The 26,843-nt window shown below is 38.8% G+C and overlaps 1 protein-coding gene across 1 annotated transcript in view; it reads right to left on the bottom strand.

The window, feature by feature from the left end:
* myo1d (myosin 1D) overlaps positions 1–26,843 on the bottom strand; it is an 86,645-nt gene continuing 59,802 nt past the window's right edge. Inside the window, exons 21-22 of the mRNA XM_088001099.1 lie at positions 25,004–25,158; positions 1–5,062 (exon numbers count right to left, since the gene is read on the bottom strand). Coding sequence (XP_087857225.1) covers positions 4,906–5,062; positions 25,004–25,158 — 312 coding nt within the window. The 3' untranslated portion in view covers positions 1–4,905. The remainder of the gene's footprint in view (positions 5,063–25,003; positions 25,159–26,843) is intronic.

Here is a 26,843-nt window from a genome sequence, read left to right as displayed (position 1 = left end):
TGAAGCAAATACATTTATTAATAAATTGATTAATGCAATATTTATCATTGTGGAACATCATAAACAGCTGAACCTCAATCATACAAAAACACTATGCATAACAGAATTACAGCATTTCCCTTTAGTTTTACTTGCGATATATATATTTTTTAATCATGGAAATATTACAAAATATAAACTTAATATAAAATTAGGCACATATTGAAGGAAAGGTGCAGACACACAGATTTAACTTAAAGCCGCTGACAACAGAAATTACAGAGAGAAGATATAATCAGTTGTGATTTGGCTGACATGGATTGGGTAAAAAAAAAACAACAAAAAAAAAATAGATCACAGTGAGGTGAAGGATGTAATGGCACAAAAGCTGTCATACAGATTTAGACTAATGTTTAATGGGATAAATAGAAATAAGATGGTTTTTAACAATATTTCTATATTAACTGAATGTCAAATTTTAAAAAATATCCCAAAAATAAATCAAAGAAAAATAAATCTGCCAACACTGCATATTTTTCCTTTAAATAATAATAATAATAATAATAATAATGTATGCATTGTAATGTACGGTATTTTTCAGAAACAAGTGATCAGAATATCCTGAGGGGTTAATTTTACAGATTTAGCCACAAATCAGCAAAAGTTAAAAAGTGCAGATGCAAGAACTTGACTGCTTTTGGCTTTTATTCATTTGCTCTAAGGGCAGAACAGAAAACTACTCCAGCCTACAGCTTGTGACGGTTTATTTTGAACTATATATCTTGGGGAAACTACAACTCAGTTTTGAGCGTTTTGCCATGAGATTATATTGTATAAGTACTGTGTATAATTTTGAAACAACCTTTGAACTCTTATAATTTGTTACCAAATTGAAAAATTTCTAGTAATCTACGGAAGTGGGTTTGATTGTTAGTTCTTTTGGGCTTTTCTGTTTTAAAAGTTTTTCCTTGGACTTTGGCTGCTTTTTTCCCGTCTTCTGTCCAGCTCCTGACCAGACTGCGCAAGCTTGTCATTACGTATTGAGCACAGGAAAAGTTGACAAATGCGGGACAAAAAAAAAAAAAATAATAATAATAATAATAATTATATATATATATATATATATATATATATATATATATATATATATATATATATATATATATATATATATATATACAGATGATGAACAGCAGTGGAAAATCAGGTCTTGAAAGTCTGATAAAGATCTTCCATGCACCATCTTTTAGTTGTCTGCCAAATTTTCAGCAAATAGTTGATTGGAAATGATCATGTCAAGGAAAAAAAAAAAAAATACAAATCTGTTTTTTTAAAAGTGTGTTTCACAGATTCATGAAATGAAATGGGAACAAACTGTGTTTTTGTGATGAGCTGAGCGAAAAAGCATCAAAAATCCAAAGCAAAAACATTAAGGGCCCAAGAACCTTTTTTTTTTTTTTTTTTTCTCTCCAATTTTTTGAATAATACCATTTTGATGGATTACAACAAAATCTCACTCATGGGAAGTAAAATATGAAAAAAAAAAATAGGGATTAGAACTTTTCACAGTAAAGTTCTTTTTGCTGTACCAAAAAACCCTGTGTATTTCCAAAATACGTAAAATAATAAAACAGATTTGTAGCCAGATAGATTGTGAGCATTTGTGCGGCATAAGAACAGAAAAACACACCATATGTGAATATATAGATTAACGTCGATGGCTACATGATTAGTGATAAATAATGATGTACGTAGCTTTACAGTTTTTTGTTTTTAGCTTCGTTGCAACATGAAACTCGGATAGTGAGAAGTCTTATCCATATTTCGGAAAGTACCAAATTTGTCTCGAACTCTTTCTGAAATATTTAACAAAGTAACAATCAAATATTGTTGGTAGTAAAATGACGATAAATTTGAAATACTGTGCACTCTATAAAATGCTTTGGGATATCCATAATTCTTCTTTGCAATCTTGTATATGTATATTTTTAAATTTTACTTGAAAACATTGAGTTCATGATAACAGAGTAAAACAAAACAAAACAAAAAAACATGAAGCAAAACAAACAAAAAAAAATCCTTGAACGCCCAGCAGTACGGTGAGCTATGCTGGCCCAGGAACCAAGTGATTTGATGTAGAGTGGAGACATGCAATGAGGGAGACAGGAGAAGGAAAGAAAGCAAAAAAAAAATAAAAAAAATGAAGCTTTGTTCACCAACACCTCTCTCTGGCCCGGAGAGAAGCGCTGAAGTAAGAAATGACATAAAGTCCATCCTAATGATGAGCGGTGAAGAGCCGAGCGGAGAGGAGGGAAAAGAGGAAAATCCGGTGGGAAATTACCACGCTGGAGGACATGCATGCAGAGCTGCACTGCTACAGCTCACACACACGCACAGCAACACTCCTTTGTAGACTGTCTAGTAAAACCTGCAACACTTCCCTGATTCGATTTTTTTTTTTTTAGCTACGATTTTCACAACAGTTTTCCTCGTCTGAAAGCGCTTCATTAACCAACTGAATATGTGTAACTCTTCAAAAGGTGGAAACGTTGTCAAAGTGATTAAACAATATCTGGATAAATCCCACACAGTTGGATGACTGTGCTGCCTGAAAGTCCACTAAAGTTCTCCTTCCTGTTGTGAAGCACAAAGAAAGCTTTTAGTCCAGAGAAAACACAATGGGAGCTTTTGGCTGTGTGGTCCTTTTGTGTCTTTTTGCTTGATTTGGTCATTTATGCAATTCCCATTAAAACATCTAGAAAGACATTTAATCCTCCTATAACCAGCTGTGTGGAAATTGTAAGCAGAACAGGGAGATTAGGCAGATATTTCCTGTTGTTCAAAGAAAACGGCAAAGGAAGTGAACATTTCTGTAAATGTTCTGGAGCTCTCTAGTAACTTTCAGGATCAAAACTAGAACGACAGTCAAAGTATCAAAGAAACTGTACATGAATGCATTTTTTATTTGTTTTTTTTTATAGTTAAGCGTATCTAATGTTTAATATAAAGACAGCATGAATAAAAAATGATTACTTTCAAATTCAATACAACTGTCTTGTCGCTCCTATTATTAGCAGACTCTCCTAAACACCAGGAGCCATGTAAACAGAAATCAAATCAATCTGATTGGTCCTTTTAAAGCAACATCCTAAAACAGTAAAATAGATAAAGTGATTAGACGACTAGTTGAAAAAATATATATTTAGGTCAGAATTTTAGCTTTTTCTGTTCAGTCTCTGGATGGATTTTAACATCAAAATAGACTAAATGAAGAAAAATCTGAGAAAATATTTGGGTATATTTCTTTGTTATATTATATTAATGGTCATCTAACTAGCTTGCACAGCAGCAGCAAACTGTTTGACTTAGTGGTTAGCTTGTAAGCTAGCATGATAGCAGTTAGCTTGTAAGCTACAATGTAAGATGGGGGGGGGGGGAAACCTGTTTTCTAGAAACAAATACTTTAATGAAAGCTCCAGAACATCTACAAGAAAGATTTTCTGTGGAAAATGTTACAAAGATCAGAAATAAATATTTCACCTCAATGGGTAAATGGGGTTAGGATAGTTTGAGCCCAAAATCTCTACTTTGTCTGTTCAATCCAAGGACGGATTTGAATATTATTTGAGTGAGCTACGTATTCGTGGTGTGAATGGCCAGGGGCTTTTAGATGACATCGCCTTTGTCCAAACTGTGTGAATCTCGTTATTTTTAATGGTTTTGTACTTTGTATATCCATCTTTCCCCCCCCCATTCGTTACCGTACAATGAAATCCACATCCTAAAACGTGACATTTGTGTTTGGTGAAATTCAGTGTTGACAGATTCTTTTGCAAAACAGAGAAAAACACATTCTATATTTAGCCAACACACAAAAAAGCAAAGGGATGACTTTAGCACAACTGACACCTTGTGGAAGACAAATCCAAGTGAAATCATGTGGTTTGCGCTGTGTGGGTTTCCAAGCTTTGAGAAAAGTAAAAGACAAGTCTCCAAGGAGCTGACTGATGAAAAGAACTGTCCAAATGTGTCCAACCCCGTCTCTGTGGTCTATAGGTGAAGCTCTGAGCAAACTAGTGGAGTTAGAAAAGATAACCTGCATCTTTAGTCTCACTCAAACATGATCTCCATCTGTATGAAGTGCTGGGAAGCAATTCTGATAAAGCATTGAGTTTTACGCCTACAGACAATATGAAATAAAATGAGAGTTTAATTTGCTACTTGCTGTTCATTATTTTTTGCCATTCTTATGTAAGCAGGATGTGCTCAACACATTCTAACAAACATCCTGTGATGACAACTAAAATAATCTGTCACTGAGACTTTGGCCCAGTTTCATGATACACCTGTAAACATGAAGTAAAGCAGACATTCCAGGTTCTTCATTATCTCCGTTAGATAGGTACGGTGTTTGGTAGCATTGTAGTATTTGAAAACACAAATGGTACACATTAAAGCAAACATAATCAACCGTATTTTTCATTTTTCAAGGGTTCCCATTTGAGCCGGCCAACTGATGGAGCTTCAGGGATTAGAAATTCCTGTGAAACGTTTGGATTTTGATGATATTACGCAACGACGGTGTTTCTGAGAACAGCTTTTAGATAATCCGTCCTCACCTCGACTAACATTAGTCAGTATACAGCGAACTAAATATTGCACAAAGCAAATCAACTCAAATACAGATTTTAACCAAAGCAACAGTTCCCCTTTGGTAAGTAATAAGTGCATATTCTTTTAGCCGATATCGCCTTCTCCAATGGTACGACTAGCAAATGTAGGACAAATTTGGCTTAGCTTAAAGAATCAATTCATACATAGAGCTTCTTGCCACATCAACAGCAGCTCTGCAAATCAAAACAATCTTCATCATAATCTCGGAATGGTTTAAAATCAGCCGTTACGCTTTTCTTCTTCAGGCCCGCTTCAGTTGCCAGGAACAGCCAGGATGTAGCCGGCTCGACTCTTGGTGAAGTCCGGATGCGACTGGTTGATCTTTGGCTCGACGACGACCGTGCACTTTCGTCCGTTCATGCTGCACTGGATGGGGCTTGTAATGTTCACCTGCAGCTTCCTCTTCTCACTGTGAAGAGAACAGTAAACGGGGACATATAAATATTCAAAAAGCAGGGGGATGAAAGTATAGACAGAAAGAAAAAAAGTTTGAATCATCATCATTGTCGTCACAAAATCCTTCCTTAGATTCCGCAAACGTGAGGTGGAGTCAGATCGTTCTTTCCACTGTTCTGCAGGCCAAAAAAGATGATTGGAGGATCATCTCCACTAAAATTAAATCCTTTAGCGTTAGAAAACTCTGTACAATGTGGATTATGCTATAAATTATGGTTTTACCCTCTCTCTGACATAAACGGGATCATAATCACAACTGTATCTCACATTTATCATACAGTCACACTCACACAGGTATACACATACGCCCACTCAGTGAGGAACCATAAATCATCATCATACATACAAACCGAGTTATCTGTCTCACTCAGAAAGGCGCCTTTGACATTTTTCGCAGCAATACCGAAAAAAAAAAAAAAATCCCAAACTGTTTTGCATAAGAATGAAGCTTTATAAAAGGAAAAAAAAAAATTGTCTCAAAGTGATTTAGACACCGTGTAACAGAACACGAATAAATTCAAATTACTGCCTGGTATATATATAAATAATCTGGAATACATGTGGTAAAGAAATCTAAAGACATTATTTTTTCTAATTTTCATGAATTGTTTCTGTATGTAAACCCACCCTTGTTCTTAAAGAACAAAACAGTTTTATATCAAATCTGAAAATCCATCAACTCATACAATACAAAAAAAAGGAACTGCTGCCAGTTTGTTCAACAGCACTCAATCAGTGCAGCAAGTTATCTACTTGTTTAACTAGTTACTAGAGGTGTATTTAAAACTAATGTTTCAACAGATGACATATTAAGATGATGTTAGAATACAAAATGCATTAAAAAAAAGAGTCATAACAGGATATATAAAGTTGTGAAGGGTGGCTCAAAATCTTTGATCTAAAAGCAAATTTAATTTAACTGAATGTACTTGAACTTCAGCTGCTGTGATCAAAATAATGTTAAAATGACCATCTTAAAGCCAAGACTATTTTAGATCAAGAACACATCAAAGTATCACAAGAGGGTTCGACTCCTGGAGATAAAATATAGAGACATGAGGAATGACTGAAGAATTTATCAAATTACTCTAAATGACACACCTAGTAAAAATACTTGGTGAAACAGGGAAGTAACAAAGACTTTGGCTTTATCAGAATCAAGGGGCAGGAAATTTAAAAATTAACATCAGCAAAGATTCAGGAAGTCATTAGACGCCTCTTGTCTTACATCATCCATCAAAAGAAATTTTTAAACCAAAAAGGTTTAAAAAGACTATACGTATGTGAGAACAGGTGCATGTGATCAAAGCGTGAATGATTGTGTAGGAGAAAATAACGGTATTTAAGAAGGACAGCGGGAGCTGAATCTATATATACTGCTGCAGACACCATGGTCTGGGCATGTCTGAGAAGAGAGGCCGAGAAAATGAAGTGAAGAAACCATGGAGGAGAGCTATGGAAGGATCAACCCATTCTGTGTTTCTGGAGCAGAGAGCGGTAGTGGCCGGGCTTTTAGAGACTGTCACATCCAGTTAGACCCTCTGCGGGTGAACTGGGGCTTTGCCTCGTTTGCTCTCCGACAGGATCGATGGAGGGACTCAGCCAGTGAGAATATAATCAGCGGGAACCGTGGGGCCGCTGAGGGAGACAGAAACGTGAGATAATGTTACTGTGATGGAAATCGAGAAGATGACTGTGTGATAATTGCTCTCTGGTGGAGTGGGAGGAGGAAGTGATGGGAATATAGAGCCGCCGGGGCCAGAGGGCTGACAGCACGATAAATAAATATGCATCCGATTCTGTTTGGTCAAGTGTTTGTTCCGACACACTTTCCCTGATGACATAGTTACTAAATTGTGTAAACAAATTCAGGTTTTTTTTCCACATCTCGCTCTGTGCCGCTTTAATCTAAAGTCTAAATTTCAGGCGTGAACCTATTGAATCTGACTTGTTGCACAACAACAAAATAAACAAGACGAAGAAAAAATAAAAATAAGGCTTGTGCTGCCCACGCTGCACTCCTCTGCAGAGCATGTGCAGCTCGGCTTTATCCAGGGTGGAAAAGGCTCAGGGTAGCGCCTGTGCTGGTTTCCATGGCAACCCCCCCACCCCCCCATGAACCCAACTCCCCCATCTGTCATGGCTGCCAGCCAGCCAATGGTAGTGTTTGCGTGAGTGCGCAGCGATCTGTCTGTTCCTCGGTCCGTCTCTCATCGCGGTCCGTCTCCGTCTCACCGTGCTGCTGGAATGCCAGAGGGGATGCTGGGCCGAGCGCCGTGTGAAGGGCGAAAAACACCGAAATGCTCCCGTCCAAACCACCTCACCAAAAAAAACAAAACAAAAAAAAAAAAAAACACGAATTTTTGATGCATTTCTGAGCCAAACCAAACAAAGACTCGTTTTAAAGAAACAACGGTAAGCACTTTATCTCTAATGAGAAAGAAATGATGATCAGCTCAGTTCATTGACTGCCATATTTTACTCGTAGTCGGCTTGAGCCAGCCGGAACCCCCCCTTCAGTCGCCCCCCTGAACCCCGGGAGCAGACTTGGTCCATCATTGGATGGCCTCTTTGACTGGAAAATCAATTCTTTCCTTTACTCCAGCCCTCCCCCCCAGTCCATTGCATGTGTTCGTCTTTGCCCTTCAAGCCACGTGAGTCCTGAATCACTTTTTTCCCCAAAGGTGGCTCCTCTGTGTGAACAAAAAGAGGCTGGAGAAAGACGAAGGCGAGAAAATGAAATCTGGGAGGAAAGAAAAGCTGAATGTCAGTTTACCCTTCATACCTTATTATTAGCTCAAAAAACAAAAACAAAAAAAAAAAACCAGATTGTGTAGTTTCATAGAAACCAAATAATTCTATTTTTTTTAATCATTTTTTCACACCTAAAAATAGGTTGGAAAATATTCTGATGGAGAATTATTATTAAAGTTATTTTTACATGCGTCAGTACTTTCAACAGCATTTAGAGTGCATTATGTTTTTGTTCTCTCAGTAAGAGCATAAAAACCGTCCCGGTGCAGGAGCCCTTCTTCCATTACAATCAATGACGGCAGTTCAGCTTTTTGAACGAGTGTCCCATTTATGAGTGACATATTTTAACCTAATCAAATAAAGAGCCAAGAGAAGAAAGTTGGAGGACAGAGTAATAAAGGGTGACCTTGGATATGGAATCATCAAGTGAAACGAAAAAGGGAAAACAACAAGTCTTTCTGTTCCTCGCAGGATCAAAATGAAAAAATGTGATATTATCTGAGGTCCTTTTTGGATATATTTCTCCAACCATTTACTTAGAGGTTAGTCCGTTGCATTATAATGTAATACATTGCTTTAGCCTTCCATATCCAACTTTGTGACCGTTTGAATCGACATAAAGTTATCTTTTCCTCGCCTTTAGTATTTTACTCTTTGTTTTATATTTATAACTTAAAAGGATCTTTGGGTTTGTTATTTATGTGCTTTCGCTGTAGAATCAAAAATGATAAGAATCTTAATTTTGGTATTTGACAGAGAAAAAAACTGTCACAAATTAACATCAAATAAAAAGTGATTGCATCCATGTTTACCGTCCTGTTCTGTGCCTTTTTTTTCTTCTTCTTCTTTTTCTTATTATTATTATTTCAAATCTCTTTACTGAGGTAGATGGGTTATAATTTGTTTAATTAAAATTTAAAAATGCTTAAGTAAAAATAGTCCCAATTTTAAAACAAGTCTTTAAAAAGATAGGAAAACAAGGTCAGTGGAGGAGGGACGAGATGCAGTGGAGATCGCCTCGGATGCATTAAACCATCCAGCTCACCTTCTGAGTCATTCCTCTAACAGGGTACTGGACTGTCCCCCAAGCTGACAGCTGCTAAAATATATATAAGTACTGCAGGTGGTGAGGAGGCGATGGCACTCTGGAAAGCTAAAGTTTGTTCTGACCCAAGCGGAATATTCCTTCCTTCCTTCCTTTCTGGGTGAGATGACATTTGGGAATGAAACTTAAAGGCTGATGGAACAGAATTTTTAATCAAGCTCTTTGTTTTTACCTCCAAATTACTTTAATCCCTCATAGGCTGAGATTTAGGTTTCCAACTTTTAGTATCAGTAACGGCAATGAGGAGGAAGCGTACTTGATTCAGAATAGAAACCACCCCGTGCAGATTGAATCAGAAAAATACATCTGTCAACGCTTCAAAGAGGATCTGCTTCCCAGGTGCACAAAGCTCTGTCTTTATGTCAATATTTTAGATCTGAAGACAACTTGGAGATCAAAATGAAAGAAATAAAAAAGGAGAAATATGTTTGATATGTGTTCAGACAGTGTGTATTGTGTTTTTAGTTCAAACACCATCAGGTCAGATCTGGATAGTGTTGCCTTTATGACTGATGGACAGTCAGGTTTCTATCCAAGCTGGTTTGTGCACACAAACACATCGGGATAAAAAAAAAACAAACAAAAAAAAACCAAACAAACAATATACACACAGTTCTATAGCAAAAAAAAAAAGTTTTTCACATATTTCTGGACTTTCGATTTAGTAGTCGGTGATGCCTTCGATTTGGATAACTGTATAATGTGTAAATTATGCCAGATTCTAACGCAGATTCTGAAGGATTTCCTTTCATGCTTTTAGATTTTTTTCCCCCTGAGAAACACAACTCAAAAGAAAAAGATTATGAGGAAGATGCAAGAGCGCGAGCGTTCTAGTTAAAATCTGCTCAACCTTTCTTGTTCGGTTAGACTCCACCAAGTCGATGTACTGTAGGTGGCTTAGTTGAAGTGAGAAACAACCAGAAGGAGGATAATTTTTTTTGCAACTTAAACGAGCATAAACCTATTTATGATCCTGTTGGAAATGTCCTTGCATGTTTGCAAATAAATGCAATACTCAGCATCTATACCAGGATGTACCAAGATGCAAGGTCAGTTGGTAATGCCATAAGGCTGCCGGAGGACATTAGTGACCACATTTCCCCGCTCTGCTACTTTCTCCTACTACTCTCCAATTATCCATCATCTGCAATTACTGCCTTTACCTGTAACTATGTTATCCTTTTGTTTTTTCTCCAGTAGTAAACAGTTAAAGGACTTACTGCTGTGAATAACTATGTTTACTCTGTTTTTCATCCCGCGGGCTCAGAGTTTATATGTTTGCTGGGTTTCTATTCTAGATGTAGCCACTTAAGAAACTACAGCTGACATTAACCCTAACATTTTTCTTTAACGTACAAAGTACTCCTAAAGCAGCGATTCTGTGTTTCTTGTGTCTGCTTGGTGTTCTGACCGCCCTCATTCAGTTAAGCCAAGGGGCCGCCATGATCTGCTGGAGCTTCCTCCGGTTTAAAGGGCCACACATGAATTCTGGATGATGTTATTGCTACTAAAACAGACCTGATACAGAAAGCTACCTCTTCCAAATGGAACAATAAACTGAACGTGAGCCTTTATGTTTAGAACTGGTATCGGATTGTAAGATGCGTAATGGACTTTGAATTTGTCTGTATAATTAGATTGAACTGGAAAAAATGTATTCTGTGTATAAACCGCATCAGATTTTCTGGTCTTTGTGTAAAATGCAGATCAGATCAGAAGCGAAATAAAAAGAAATAACTTTAATGTACTCAGAGGTAAATACAGGAGGAACGAAGACATGATAAACAAGTTCAATTCATTTTATAGCTTTCCAAATTGTCGACTGTGATTTCTTTTTGTTTCGCAAAGTCCTTACTGCTAAGTAGTTAAATCTGTTTAAAACACATTTTCACTTGTGCTGCAATGTTCTAAATCGATTCTGACAATACAAATAGCGACTTTAATGTTTTTCTAGAGATGTCTCATAGAGGTTTTCTACCCAAGCCTCAGAATCCTCAGGATGCTCAAGCTGTAAGTTCAAGCTTTGCATACTCCAGTCATCATCTTTCATAACTTCCTGCCCTCCTCCTTTTGGTTAATTGGACATATATTCAGCAGATCTGCACAAAAAAAAAAAACTCTGTTCCTCTCACCATCACACTTTCTTTGTCTCATATGGCTGCATTGCATGTCTCACATCCTTCTGTGAGCTGCGTTCACACAGAGGAACAAATGGCACCGTGCACTCAGCAGCACAGACTCACACCTACATAAAAACTAAAAATAATCCAGAGCAGCAAATAGGTGGAACAGTTCTTGTCCCTGATTATCATAACACAAAGAACCTGATTCAAAGCAGCTGGACGGATGAAACCGCCAAAAAAAAAAAAAAGAAAGAAAAGAAAAGATGATCTGCCCCAGTTTAAAGTGGCTGTGGTTTAAAGGGGTTCACGCTGTGAAAACTGCCCGAGAGGCTGTTTGACTGCAGCTCTTTAATTAGCATGACTGTGCCTTAGAGCTGTGCAGTTTTGATGGAGCTGCAAAGTGCAGATGTAATGTTTCAAATAGAGAAACGCAAAAGGAGAAAGTGGTTCAAAAGAAATTGAAACAGGCTCATGGAAGTATTTTCCATGAGCCTGGATCTTAAATCAGTCAATAAAGACGTTACAAAACCTAATGTATGGCTACTTGCACTCCTTTAAAGTATTTTTTTTTTTACAGGAGCTGCACTTGTCAGAGATTTTTAGGTTAATTTAGACCAATTTTGTGAACCTGCCAATTTCAAACATGGCAGGTTCTCTTTCGGAACAAACTTTTCACAACGGCATTACTTCACAAGTGGGACAAAGACTTTTTAAGTGCAGAAAAGTGTGACTTGCACAAGCCTTGCTTAGCTTGATATCATCACGAAGGCTATTCTGACAACCGTAGGGAGGAACGTGCTGATGCCTGAGCACATTAGATCAACAATCCTGGTCAAAACTGGAGCGGAAATTTCAAAATCTACCTCAACCGTTAGGAACTCGAGCCTGGAAACAACTGAAAAGGAAAAGTTGTTAAAATGATGACAAATTTCCTCAAACGATCAACTCTAAAGTCAAATTAAAACTTTTCACTCACAACCTTAAGGAGGAAATCAGAGCATCAGAAACTGATTTTGCCTTTGCTCCCCATCTGATCAGAATACAAAACCGAATACAACACCTGCATCAAATGATGGCTCATCAGAAGGCCTAAGCAGAACACTGAGGAGGTTGTTCTACCACTAGAAGAAAACTAAAACATGCAGGATGCCGGCCCTCAAGGACCGACTTTGGACACCCCTGAAAGACCAACTTTGGACACCCCTGCTTTAAACCTAAACATAGCTGAGCAAGAATGAGATAAAAATAATAAGCAGATCATATAGGTCCTTAAAAAACAAACCTCCGACATGTGAGGGTGTGTATTACACAACATCATTGTCCCCAAAGGACAGATTAGACTTTAAAGAAAAGTCAGTCTGCAGCTTAGAAAGTACAAGAATTGCAATATGAAGTTTTATTATACACAAGCAGGAAACTAAGCTAAAGGAGCCCTACTTTTTAATATTCTCCATGAGTCTCTCTTATTTTTCTGCACAGCAAGCAGGATCTGGAATGCTGCAGTTATGGAATAGAAACGCTGACAATCAAAAGCCGCCAAAGGCCAACAAAAGCTTCTGAACGTACAAAAGTACAGATGTTATCGTGTTGTGTGAAGTGCTTTTAAGTTCTGTGGGTTGTGTTGGTTGCCGCTTTCACCACAAACTGCAACTTATTCCATCCTAATTTTATATGATCAACCAACAAAAAAGTTGTGCATAACTGTAAAGTGCAAGAAGAAGGAAAAGGATGATTTCCCTTTTTTTTTTTTCCTTTTTTTTTTGCAAATGAAACTCTAAAAAAACGTGGTGGGAATATTTTTTCAGCCCATTTTACTTTAACATCCCCAAATAAAATCCAATGCAACCAAGTGCCTTAAGATGTCACATAATTACTTAAATCCTCCTGGATGTAGAAAATGATACAAGGATATCCACCAATACTTGGCTGTTTACCACAGAAAGGTTGTTAGAAGGAGGACACCGTCAGAGGAGACCAGAGTGTTTTGGCCTATATGGCACTGAACATCATCATCCTGAACACACCACTTCTAACGGGAAACAAGGAGGCAGCAACAAATTGCAGGGACACTTCTTTTCAGCAAGGAGAGGGAAGTTAGATCGATGGAGCTAAAAAAAAAAAAAAAAAAAAAAAAGGCAATCCTTAAAAAATAAACCTGTAGTTTTTTTGTTTTTTGTTTAAAGAGTAAAAAGAGTAAACCAGAGAAGGGATTCTCCTTCCAGCTGGACAGAAACTATAAATCCAGAGTTAAATTACATTCATGTGGCTTTTTAAAATAAATGTTGAAAAGGACACTCATCTTTTAAGAATGTTTTGTGTCTTATGCTAGAAGGGAAATTTAGCATCTACTAAATGAAAATATGAATAAAAGTGATGGTTTAATTATATAAACAAACTCAGTTCTTGCTGGTATGCCAAAGACCCCCCCTCCACCGTCTCTGTTGCTCCTTATTAATATCTGGTTCATAAATCCCAGAATTCAATTCTGAGGAGAGTAGAGGATAGATAAATTGACTAAATATGCAAAATACTAAAAGGTGCTCCATATGCCATTATTAGATTCACCACCTCTTACTCCCACAGGACATGTAATGAATAGGGGGGATCAGTGGCATTTCTTATTTAAGCTGCTGAGAGTCTGGTGTTCCCAGTCGTTCCCCCATTAAACAAAAGAACACTCCTCACCTCAACGTTTCAACTGTTTAAGAGATCAGCGGGGGATGAATTAGGAACGGAAACTCAAAAATCAAAGGACTCCCTGGGGGACACCTTTGCCGCTCCACAGATGGTGGCGTCTAACACACTGCACAGTCATTATAGCCACACAGCAGGTGGTTTAACCAGCTCATATTTCCAACCGGGTCAACACCGCTGGACCTTTTCTCCTCTTAAAACCTCAAAACCACCAAGCTAAATCATACTCGCCAATCAGCTGTTCCTTTGGCCTTTTCTAAAGGACACTCCACAGTCTGAAGGGCCAAAGGAGTTAACTTAAAACACATTAGGTAAATCAATACTCTGGCTCACACTGAGTCAAAGCAGATAAAGACGGGTCGCGTCCTTTCGAGTCTTTTTTCTGAAGAGTGAGCGCTCACTTCTCAAGTAGTTACGTATCCAATTTTGCTCATTACAGCCAGTCAATGCATAATCAAAGTCTCATCTCTTAAAACAGATCTCAAGTCGTGATAAGTTTCCTGCTGCAAGAGTTCAAAGGTGCTGAAGGAATCATTGCAGGAGATGGAGATAAAATATCAAATTCACAGATTTTTTTCCATTTTAATAAGTGTCAGTCAAGACGATGAGTATGGGAAAAAGAAAAAGGACAGTTTAGATTCAGATCATTTTTTATAAGGCAGTCAGAATCTTCCCAGCAGTGGGGAGCTCTCTGACTTACCCATTCATCTTTCAGAAGATGAATGGTTAGGGTCTCCAAGCATCAATTTTCAATTTTTGCCACATGTTCTCCCTTGGATCTACATATTGATATTTGGGCCATACAGTGCTTCAATCTAAACCTCTCCATTGTAGCTCTACCTGCATGTTTAGAGTAATTATTCTATAAAAAGCATACATCAAGAAGATGTACTGCTTGTCCAACTTCAAAACTTCAACTTTGCACGTCTAAAAAAAAAAAACAGAAACACAAATTTGCTACGTGGAAGGTTACTTGTTTTAGGTCAATTCTTAACTGTGCCAGGTAAATGTTAATGTACATTTTTAAATTTAAATTTTCTAACCATTTTAAAAGTGTGCTAAAATGCTGACACAACACAACATTTGTTTGACACCAAAAGTGAAATCTAAACCTATTTCATTATCTTGAAGTTTAGATGAAGTGCCAGGTCACCAGGATAAAGTGTGTCATTTACTGAAAAGATGAAAACGGAAACTGGTGTAAAAGAGATTTTGTGGAAGTGGACTTATTCATTGAAAGACAATATCAATAAGACAAAAGGGGACAAGATAGAAGGATTGATCAGAGGTGAAAAATGGAAGAAGAAACTGTTAGTGATGGGAGGAGAAGGAAGGAAGAAAAAAAAAAAGAAATGGAGGGCAATGGGTCCATAATAACTGGTCTGACAGAGGAAGCTGGTGTGCTGCTGTTGCTGGGCAAAATAAATGTGTGTTTGGGGGTTGGGAGAGGATTGTAGAGGTCACAGGTACCTCTTAATGGTACAGCACTTAACTACTGCTTTTATACACTATGAATCAGGCGATCTAAAAGCAAGGTGGCCGATTTCATTCATTTACTGAGGCCAGAGCGCGGCTCCTACAGTAAAGCAGAGAGTTCATGGAAGGAATTCCAGAGCAAATCAACAAATGGACATCCGCGCGCGCAAACACACGCACGCACGCACGCACGCACGCACACAGATGGGTTCTGGTTCCAACAGCCATCAGCATCTAAAAATAATTTCTCTTTTCCTGTCTGAGTGCAACGAAACAAATACCAGATAATTTCCTTAATTCTCCATCGCACACATACGTCTTTTTATGATTATGTATGTAGGCTGAATAAAGGGGAAGCGAAGCAATTGCTGTGAAGACAATGCGTGCCAAATCTATGGCAGCTAATTTCCACTGAGTCTCTCATTTAATTTATGGTTGTGATCTGTTTGTAATTAGCGTCTGATTCACTGCAGAGGAAAGTCATTATGCAATTAATGAATGAGACGTGCCAAGTCGCATTTAGCGTTTTAATGGGAACCTAAAAGGCAAAGTTCAGGGAGTCAATTTTTCTGATCAGAAATATTTAAACACACTGAAATGCTGATAAATAAACCGACAGCTGAAAAGTAAGTGGTTGAAAGAGGAGAGCATAATCTGTTGAATTATCCAGAAAAAAAAAAAAAAGATTTTTAAACAGGTAAATCCAATGAGATGTTTATTATAAAGTCTTAAGGTTTAATAATAAATTCTTCCCAGAACATTGAATCCAAAAGCTAAAACATCTCTGAAACTTCAGAGTTTATCTTGACCAGAAACTTAACAGATATGACAATCTTCTAATGTCACACAGGACATCAAGCACATCAAGTAATTTAAATACGTTCTGTGAAATAAAAGAAATGCGGTAAAGCCAAGTAAGTGTCCGAGCAGTGGCTCACAATAAAAGTTAAGTGACCGTCTGACCTACACAGCTGTTAAATGAGCCACATCTGAAAGTAAAATGTGTTGCCATTATTAGATCTGGTGGGTCTGCAGAACACTCTGCTAATTGTTCTTGTCCTTGTGGGCGAGACAAAATGAAGAGGTGCGGCGAGAAGGCGGCTGGCTGGATCTCTGTGGATCTGGTCCTCCGCAGTGGAAAAGTAGGTCAAACCGTCTCTCACACACCCTCCGTCTTTCATTCATACGCTTCCTCTGCGACAAACCGCACATTTCTAACCCTGTAAGCATTATCTCTGATGTGTACTTACGAGGTCTGCAGAGATAAACACACAGTCGCAAAAAAAACAAAACAAAAAAAAAAAAACACACACACACACACAAACACTCTGGCCTGGCCACCTGCCATTCAAAATGTCACCTAGCCAGTGTTGCCAATGTGATGAGCCACGGAGATAAGCGTCCCAGTCTCGATGTGTAAAAATCACTTGTAAGTTGTGAAATATAACAACAAAAATCATAAGTTCTGTCAATATGGTGGACGTCAAAAGAGAAATGGCCGTAAAAGATTTTGTTCTGTTAAAAATCTGAGGTTTCAATAGGAAAACCAGCCAAACAACAAATCAAGAGCATTCAAAACATTTCTGTTTGAAATGCTAAGGGGACACAAGATAAAAAGGGATGCACTTGGAGTTAACGTGTGGCTTTAACTGTCTGGGGAGTGAGGCTAAATTTAGGTTTAGGCAAACTCCATCTTTCCCTACGTTCTCGCACAGTTTCTCTTTTGAATGTTTTGGTTTTGATATCGCGCGTCTCCGTCTATTTTTCCTCCAACTGTGGTCCAAACGCAAGATGCGCCGGTGTTATCCGCAGCCAGCGGGGCTATTAATGGATCACATCCAGACAAGCATGGATCCAATGGTTGCCATGGGAACTGCATCCGCAGCGCCCCAGAAAGGAGGGAGGCGGCGAGTGGGAGGACGGTGGCGAGGAGGAGAAGTGGAATGTGAAGTGAAAAACAAGGAGGGGGGAGGGGGAGCGGCGGCAGTGAAACAAGTGATGGATGGAGGAGGAGGAAAGTGAGAAGGAGGGATGGAGGAAAAGGGGGAGGAGGAGAGAGATGCCCATTTCTCCCAGAGTGAAATATTTGATTCAGCAGAAAGGGTGACCTTGGAGGAGGACGACAAAGGCAGATTGTCTCCTCCTCTCTGTCTGCTTTCCTCATCAGTTCTCTCTGCCGCCTCCCTCTCATTATGCTTTTATCAAGCAGATCTAAACAATGGCCACGTCGCCTTTAGTTAGATCTAAATTGCTCGGCTAACACATTTCCCACAACAGCAGATATTTGTTCCCAAATGAATCAGTTTCCTGCTGCAAAGACTCAAACAGATTAAGTCTAGTATATCTGCTATCAACAGATTTGTTTTTAAATAAATATTTTTAGCTTTCACCCCTTCGACATGGTGAATTATTTGTTTAGTCAGTAATGCAACATTGCATTGATAATTACACCAAATTGTCAATGCAATGAAAATGAAATTACATGCGACATTGTGTTGGTATAGAACAGGATCTTAACAGCTGAGTGAGAAAACATTAAGCCATTACACCAAATGATGGAATAAAAAAAATAATCATTTGGATTCAGTTCAGTGAAATTGCAAACAGATTGCCAAATCATAATCATAACATCAACAAAAAAATAATCAGATCAGAGCACTGAAGTGGGAGATGTAAGACTGTGAAAGATTCGAGCGTGGTGACAATCTGCCAGAGCAAACAGATTATGAAATCTTTAGGGACCATTTTTCCCCCAATCCTGTTCTATGGTCTTACTTAAACAGATTGACTTTCTTCTCCTCCTTTTCTTTCAAGCTTCATAAGTTAGTACTTGCATAGTGAGAATGAAACATTTACTGGTTTGAAAATCGTTTTAAAAAGGAACTAACATCTTATTCAGTGACCACATCATTTAAAAACATCAAACTCATCATCGTTGATGAATTGGTATTAGGGCAACAGGTGTGAAAAGCAGCTGCAGTTTGGACATTATAACTCCAACAGAATACCTTTTGACCATCCTTTTGTCATCGCTCCATGCCAAAAGAAAGCAACACAAGACTCCTTTGTGTTCAGCACCTTGACAGCTAATGCCTTTTAAGTTATTACCCAGACGTTTGGGGTCTTCATTAGACTTTACTCAGTCGGGTTAATTTGTTACCATCTTGTCATATTTCTTGGACTATCCTCACTGTGTTTGATTATATTGGAAAGACAGCCAGAACAATAATACAAGGCTTTGTTGAAGCCTTCATAAGTCTTAAACAACTCAGTGGCATTAAAAAGGTCCATTTATGCTCCCTTTATGACCATAAACAAGTCCAACCGCTTCAATTCTGTTAAGAGTCAATGCTCTCCTGCTTTCAATGACTTTAAGTTAGAATGGTTGTAAATCAACGTAGCCACTAGAGGGCAGTTCTCAGTTAGTCTCTGAATTTTTGGTAAAGTTTCAAAAATGAGCAAACATGGCATGAATGGACAAAGACTTTATAAGATACATCCTCAGAAAGAGGCACAGCGGTAGACAGAAGCGATCTATGAGGATGTGGAGGAAGAAGATCCCCCATGTCGGTCTTCATCTTCTATATTATTTTTGCTCATCTCACAAGAGCCACAGTGCACCACAGTGCCCCCCCACCATTACTGGAGGTATCGTTGCATTTGCAGAGCTTGGCTGTGCATCCTTAATGACGGACCAAAAAGAGCACAAAATGAATGCAGAGGAGACGTCCATGTATTAAATATTGAGCCTGAATGAGGCTTAGTTTTGTTAGGCCAGTCGACTGTAATTTGAGGGAGTGATGAAATTCTAAAACAAGTAGCAATGGTGAATAAAAATAACAGCAATGCAAACACTGTTGACATTAACATTCATGCAGACAAACTGATCACTGCTTAGTTTGTGCAAAATAAATACTGGTAAGATTTGATAATGTTACATCCTTACAAAGTTGCACAAGTAAGCATCAACACTGTTACCTTTAAGTTGAAATAATGTTTTTGAAATTAGGCAATAAAGTTAGGGGTTCAAGTTTGTTAGCCTAAATGATCAGTGAAATGTTTTTCTATAAGAAAACAGCAAAGTTTCATAAAACTGTCACTTCAAAGTAAAAAAAGAAAAGTATGTTCTAAATTGTGAATCCCGAGACCTCTGGAGAAGATGAAGTTATACATCAATGACGGAAAATTGCAAAAGTTGGACAGAAAATATTAATATTAATGTTTAAACAGAAAACTCAACAGGCATTACGCAAATGATGAGTGACATCCACCAAGGACTGAAAAGAAAACTTTTAATCAAATGCCCTAAGAGCTTATACAGACAATCTAATGATGACATCCTTCAATGTCAGACTAAGGTGATTATAGAACCAAGAACCCAAATGGATTTTAAACTAGGGGTTGAAATTACAGACGCCATCCTCATCTGTTTTTTTTTTTTTTTTTTTGCTCATTTTCGATGAGATCATTTAACTCGTTTCTTCATCTCCTCCCTCCCTCTTCGCTCACTCTAACACTCTCAGTCTTTCCGCCTCACTTCTCCACACTTCTTCCCACCGACACGTCCCAAATCCCCCCTGCAGTGTCGAAAGCTGACAGTTGGGGTAGTTAAATGTTGATGTCTTCGGGGGGAGGTGTTGAGCACCGTATGACCATATGACTGACAGATCAATGAAGGTCTGTGCACAGGTCCGCACATTGGCGCTGAGTCATAATATCAGGTGGGAGGAAGATTAAGAAGAGGAAGAACATAACTAAAGTGGAGGAGGTTAGAGGTGAGTGAAAGAAAGAATGAATGGATGCAATAAATCTGTTATACTGACAAACTTGTACCGTTTAAGGCAGTAGATATAAAACAGAAATAAAATGTAATTTACCCGTTTCCTTTTTTTAATCTTGATATTTTTCATTCAAAAATAATAATAATAATAATAATAACAACAATAAAGCAACTAGAAATTTCTTGCCAACTAAAGTCAGATTTTCATCTTGATCAATGCTGATTGACAACATGACGATAGGAAACTCAAAAATCTAATTTTTTCAGGCGCTGAGTGGCTCCGCTGGTTGAGCAGGCGTAACCTAACCGTGAGCAGAGGCTTTAGTCGTCAAAGTGGTTGACCCGGTCTGATTGAGGATTTTGGGCCATTTGCTGCACGTCTTCCAAATCTCTCTTCACCCTCTTTCCTGTCAAATTGCTGTTCTAGAGGCTTCTGGTAACACCCCTCTAACCTCCCATCTTCTTCCAATCAATGAATGTATTATACGCAAGTGCGACCAGGTTTGAAAGCTGTTACTAATGTAAGTCTCCAAATTAGTAATTTTCAGAATCAGTGAGGGGTTTAAAATGAAGTCAGAGGAAGCAGAGAGATCTAAGATGCAATTTATTTATTTTCTAAAACATGCATGTCTGTGGTACATTCATGTTGTAAGACTTCTGTTTGATACAGAACATGCTGCATTTAGAAATACTCTCCCCTCTTTGGAAACTTCATAGTTAAGGTAAGGTAATGCAAGCTGCCATCATAAGATGCTAAATACATTTAAAAGGTCATTTCTGTAATCACATGGTATTACTTTAAGCTTATAAGGAGAACCCTGTTTCTCGTGTTAATAATAAACGGGAACTCACTGTAGAAATCCTAAAAATAGGCTGCTAGCGTCCCATATTATAAGCTTCATTGAGAAACTGGAATAAGTCAAAATCATGTGACAGTCTGGAATGAATCTGACAAACTGCAGTATTCAGCAGCTCCCTTTTGAAGGTTTTTTTTGGGGGGGGGGCATTCTCCAGCAGAGAAGGTGCTGGAGGGACTACATGTACATTCTGACAGAACACTGGGATCTGCATTAAAGAGATTGAGAGAGTTGCTCAGCAGAGGAATGCCAGAGTTCCCATTTTTATAAATGGACCCAAAGGAATGATGTCCAGACTGCTTAGCAGATGAAACAAGTTCGCACAATGGAGGACAAAAAAAAAAGGTCTTGAAATGTTAACAGTTTTCTATAGGCTTATGTCCATTTTTCAACACTTATCCTGACCTGTAAAGTTATTCGGCCAAATTTTTTACACTTTTCCAGAGATAAATCAGATGTTGATGGCAAATTTCTGCTTTAAGTCATCATCAGACTTATAGATTCAAATTCAAAGATGGCCACAGAACAACAGGTATGCAGTAAAAGACGTAACGCATGTGTGCAGATAATGTTTTTGTGGGGTCAAATGATCCTCTGCTTTCCGTAGAAACTCTTCGGTTTCTGGAACAGGAAAACTGCAAAAATCCTGACAATTAGGAAAATATAGAACCTAGGTCTGCAAACAACTTAGTCTTTAGGTGTTGACTGGCACGCAAGGACAATGGAGAAGTGTGAGACCGTGACAATTAACTGCAATCGACACAGCTGGAGCAACGTGATCCATGCACGTTCAATGTCACCTTTCAACGTGGTTGATTTCTCCTGATTTTGGATGAAAAGAATATTTTTGCATAAATAGGTTGACTCCAGTGGGGAGAAAACTTGCAGCTTTCCACCTGTGCGAATTGGGGTTGAGAATGAATAATTCAATGACAAGCTATTTTTACATGTTGGCTCAGTGGAGGGGCGAATGGGGTGAAAACGAGCAGAAGAGCATGATGCAGAAGTGACTCAGAAATAAAAGTAAAGAGCTGATGGAAAAACTGAATGAGATAAAACTTATCAGTCATTCACAAAACTGTGGCATTTAGGGATATTGTCTTTTGCGCATCTATGAGACATTTCTGATTTTTTTGTCTGTGGGTCACTTGTTTGCAACATAAGTAAATGGGAAAACCATCTGAAGCACAGCTGTGGGTTTCACCGAGTCAAACAAGCGATTGGTTTAAATGTCCAGAAAATAAACTCTACCCTTAATGAAAATGTGTCAGGTTTGTTCTCTCGGTCATTATGTTCTCAAGAAATACTTAAATGTAATTATGTGTGTATTATATAAAGATATGCATTATCCTCACTGTTTGGAATATATATTGTGAATTAGAAGGACAGTGATGGATGGCATGGCATACCTTTAACTGTCATTACAGGCAAAAGTCTTTGGGGTCGTGTCCTTGTCAGCTCTTTGTAAACCATCTGTAAGATTGGGCAAGGTGCATCTCTGCGCAAATAGGTGGGGGTCCACTATATTGCAAACCACATCTTATTTTAATTCCACTTCACATTTATGTCCTACTTTGTGCAACGTGACAAAACTACTTTCAACTGTCTTTGTTCTCTCAGCATGTAATCACAGAATTTAAAAACTTGGGTTTATTCATCTGTTTACTGGAAACTGACTGTGATAAACGAAAACATTTTAGAAAATGAACCGAGGAAAAGATGTGCATCTGTCTTGTATAAATATAGAGCTCAGCAGCAGCAGCTTTAAATATTTCATTGCTTCCTTGCCAGAAATGAAGAAAGTGGGAGTCGGGAGGAAACGAGACAGCGTGAACAAGAGGCGGAGAATGATGGGGCTGAAGGGGCTCCGTTAGAAGCCCGAGTGATAACAATGGGGGGATGTAGTTAAAAATAGGCATGCGGAATAAAAGCATGAAATGGGGATGAAGAGAGGAGGAGGAGGGAAGCTGAAGGAATGGGAATCTTATTCCAATCCTTTTTAATGCGAAATAAGAATGAACCATTTCTGAATTTCTGCAGACAGCGCCGAGACTGATAAGAGGGTTATCCTCTTACAAAATGCTGCAGAAATCTCTGAGTCACTTCAGTTAGAGGCAACCAGCTGGATGTGGAGATAACTTCATATTTGATGCCATTGCTAAATCAAAACCACACGTAAAGATCAAATTTATGACGAAACGCAAAATACATATGAAATTCATTTGGAAACTACCGGAAAAAAACCTGGAACTACAGTGGAAATCAAGTATCTAGAGGACAGTCTACATCCAGTGGCAGTGTTGGCCTTGCTGTCACTATCAGTTGAATAAAGCGCTGCTTTGTTGCTGCGGTAAGCTGCCCTTCCATCTGCCTGCTTGCTGTTGTGCATCTTGCTTTCTGTGAAGCGTGTTGCAAGAGAGACAAAGGTTAACGCTACATATATGAGGAGCTGCAGAGGCAGAACAGCACAAAAAAAAAAAAAAAAAACAACCTACGGCATCAGATATACAAGTAATGATATGCAGACTGACCTACAGGAATCCCTCCACAGGCAGAAAAACACAGATAAACAAGACACATATATATCCACACCACTTTCCACATGCTGGTGTTGCCTTTGTTCTGCCAGGGCTTCACAGTGATGGATGAGTCTGCATGTGAAACACATGGCGGGTCATTACACGAGGCTCGTTGGAGGCCTCCCTCATTCCTGGCGCCGACAGAGAAATGAGCTCCATAATAGCATGAGATACTATCACAGAACGGCAGTGACGGAGCAGGCTAACGCCTTCCTCACACACAGCTACAGGGAACAAACGGATGTGGCAACATCCTGCAAAAAACGATCACGTTTCAGACAGACTGCTGTGAAAACAGATCACAATGAGGCATGTAAATGAAAGTGGGCACTTGTCAGTTACACGTGTCCCGATTCAGTCAACATCCAGCATCCAGGAACGATCAAAGAGATTTCACAATGAAACACTTGCACACACGTTTGAGAATTTGGGGATTGCAGGTAACTTCCCCCTAATCCAATTAAGCTTCCTTTCTATTAGTGCTAATGTCGAAATAAAATCATGCTAGGACAACAGGACACTACACAAAACGAAGCAGACGAGGAATGCCAGCTGTGGGTACTTCAAATTACTTTAAATCTGATGAATCAAATAAAGCTCTGAGTTTAAGTAGGGATAAAGGTCCAAACGCACCACAGAGCCTCTGTTCGGTAAATAAACGACTGATTGCCTAATACTTTCTGACTTCAAAAAAGTTTTTCTTGTCGTAAACTAGACAGACATGGCCTTAAGCAAAAACACATGGGGGTACGGTTAAACTGTAGCACCAAGTGTGGATCAAATTGGCCACTGGCTGCGACACGAGACAAATCTTAAAAACTGAGAATCATGCCTTCACAAAAGGGGCACGATTGTTAAATTACTGAAAGGAAACTTTAAGAAGTTTTGTTTGCATTTTGCCACGCCGCAAATCATGCCGACCGCATCACCTCCACAATGGTAGTGGCAACATCCTGTCACGGGGATGGTTTAAATCAAAGCCCGTTTACTGTATCTGGCCCCTCTCTCACTGACGGAGCCATTACTACGACATGTCAATTAAAACTCTCTCGTTTACTGACAAAGTATGACTGTTTAGCAAGCTGGACAGACATTTCCCCCCCCCTTCAGCAACAGACAAAATCCATATTGTGTTGTTGATGTCCTGAATAACACAGAGCTCACATTAAGCGAACACTACAGTCTAACTGAGGACAGCCGTGACTGTGTCCTCTTCCTGCCCCGTAATCCTGCCGCCTGAGGTCACCTCAGTCAACATCACACACGAGCTCCTCGCTTTCATTTAGGGAACAAACAGACGATGTTTTCAGCTTGTGTGCCAAGACTCCTGCTACAGTGATGCTGCAAATAAAGTTAAATGCCAAACGTTTAAGTGGGGACAATGAGCTAAATGTTGTGGAGTGTTTTTTTTTTTTTCTTTTTTAAGTTTTATATTTTTAGATGGCAAATACAATATAAATCCTGCTTCTTGACGGTATGTGTTGTCCACTACTTGTCATCACGGCCCCCCACCCCTGATCGCTAACCTCTTGAAATGACTGAGCAGGGTGCCGACCAGCTCCCCGATGCGGCTCTCGTTGGCAGGCACCATGCGCTGCAGGCACACCACGAGATCCCGGCTGTCCTTGGTGTGAAACACAACCAGCTGATCCTTCCCAGGGGACACGCTCAGTCCTGTCACCTGCAAAATGTAAACACAGAGGATAAACCAGAGTGAACAGAGGGAAAATCATATAGACCGTCATAAAACACAAAAATCTAGACCACAGTCGTGTCGACGAGAGGCACACAAGCAACAGGAAATAAATGATTTGATACAAACAGGTTAAAAGGGCTGCACAACAGATGCCACATCTGTGCGCACATGACTAGATTCAGTAAAAAAACAAAAAAAAAAAACTGCTGAAGTGAAAAACTGCTTTTCCCCACATAAAATCAAACAACTATTGAGTCAGTGAGGTCGGAACAAACTAAAGGACCGCACGACTGAGCAGGTGTTGAATCTGTCGTCTTGCAGGCATTTGGTGGGAAGTAAAAATCCTGGCTGGATTTTGTCTGTGCGGAGTAAGTCCCTATGAACTTCAGCTTCCTTCAATCAGCAAAAAAAGATCATCCACCTTAGCTTAACTGGTTGTCCTAAAATGCTCTTGGGTGTTAGTATTTGCATTATTGGTTGTCTTTCTTGTTTGTCTCCTTTGTTGTGCTTTGTTTTTTCCAAACAAGAAACCATTTTATGAATTATACATTGACAAATATAATAAAACATCTTGTCCGTTTGAGAAGCTACACACTGTATGTTTTATTCATCATATTTAAATTGCGCAAGAGAAACCTGACCAAGAGGGAGACAAATATAATTTATAAAAACATACTAGCATGAAACAAATATGCATAGAACACAAACAGTAAGTTGTGATACACTAATCAATCTGCCCTGCCCTTGATCAGTCCCGACTGATGACCTATACATCAAATAGTGGGGGGGAACAAAAAAATTGAAATGTCTCTCTTTTCTTGGCCTATGACATAAGCAAGCATAATACAGATATTTAAAAGAAAAACTCCCATCACATTTTCTTTCACTGTCACTGTTTTTACATTTAATGAGTGAATTAAAACAAATAAGGGTTTGTTAGAAATCATCTCTCTCTCAGACAGTGCAGCTAAATACCATGTATTGTTCTTCTATTGGTACTACCAGACAGCCTTACTAACAAATTACTCGTACTGAACCGAAAACAATTTACATTATATCCTACTTCTGCACCACCATGAGTCTGAAATACTGCCAGGAATGCATTATTGAATTATTATCACTTAAAAAAAAAGAGGCACTCTGTGGTGCCTGATAATGAACGGGAAAGATTTCCCTCAAAAACAGAGTCAGCATGAGGAGTTATAGAATTATTGATCAGAATCCCAGGGGACCCATCTTATTTCACTAATTAGAAACCTCAAACCACATGCCAGTGGAGAGAAGCCAAGTTAAAGGAGGAATCCCTGCTTTGTTGTACAAACTACAGGAAGAAGCCAATATCTTCACAGGAAAACACTTCTCAGAGGAAAAAGGAGCTCGGCTTTATGTCTCATTAACTTCCTTTCCTCTGCTCTGGGTGCTTTTATCTCTTTTTGTTTTGTTCAGCCCATCTCTTCTCTACCTGCTCTCTTTTTTCCTCACTTCATCTGTCTTTGTAAGATGATTTACAGCTGATGAGTGTTGAGGAAATAGCCACGGGGGCATCAAGTAAGGTACATTACCACCCATCAACAGAGTTCGGTCCCGCAGGAAACGTTCTCCATCAGAGGAAGGAAGACGGGCAGAGGCAGGTTCATCCCACCAGCATCGCAAGAATCAAAATGATGCAT

The sequence above is a fragment of the Poecilia mexicana genome, unplaced genomic scaffold (assembly GCF_051168715.1).
Source record: "Poecilia mexicana isolate PSO_F unplaced genomic scaffold, ASM5116871v1 scaffold_19, whole genome shotgun sequence".
Classification (NCBI taxonomy): domain Eukaryota; kingdom Metazoa; phylum Chordata; class Actinopteri; order Cyprinodontiformes; family Poeciliidae; genus Poecilia; species Poecilia mexicana.
Note: the sequence above shows the minus strand (reverse complement) of the source record. Positions and strands in the feature narration are given on the sequence as shown.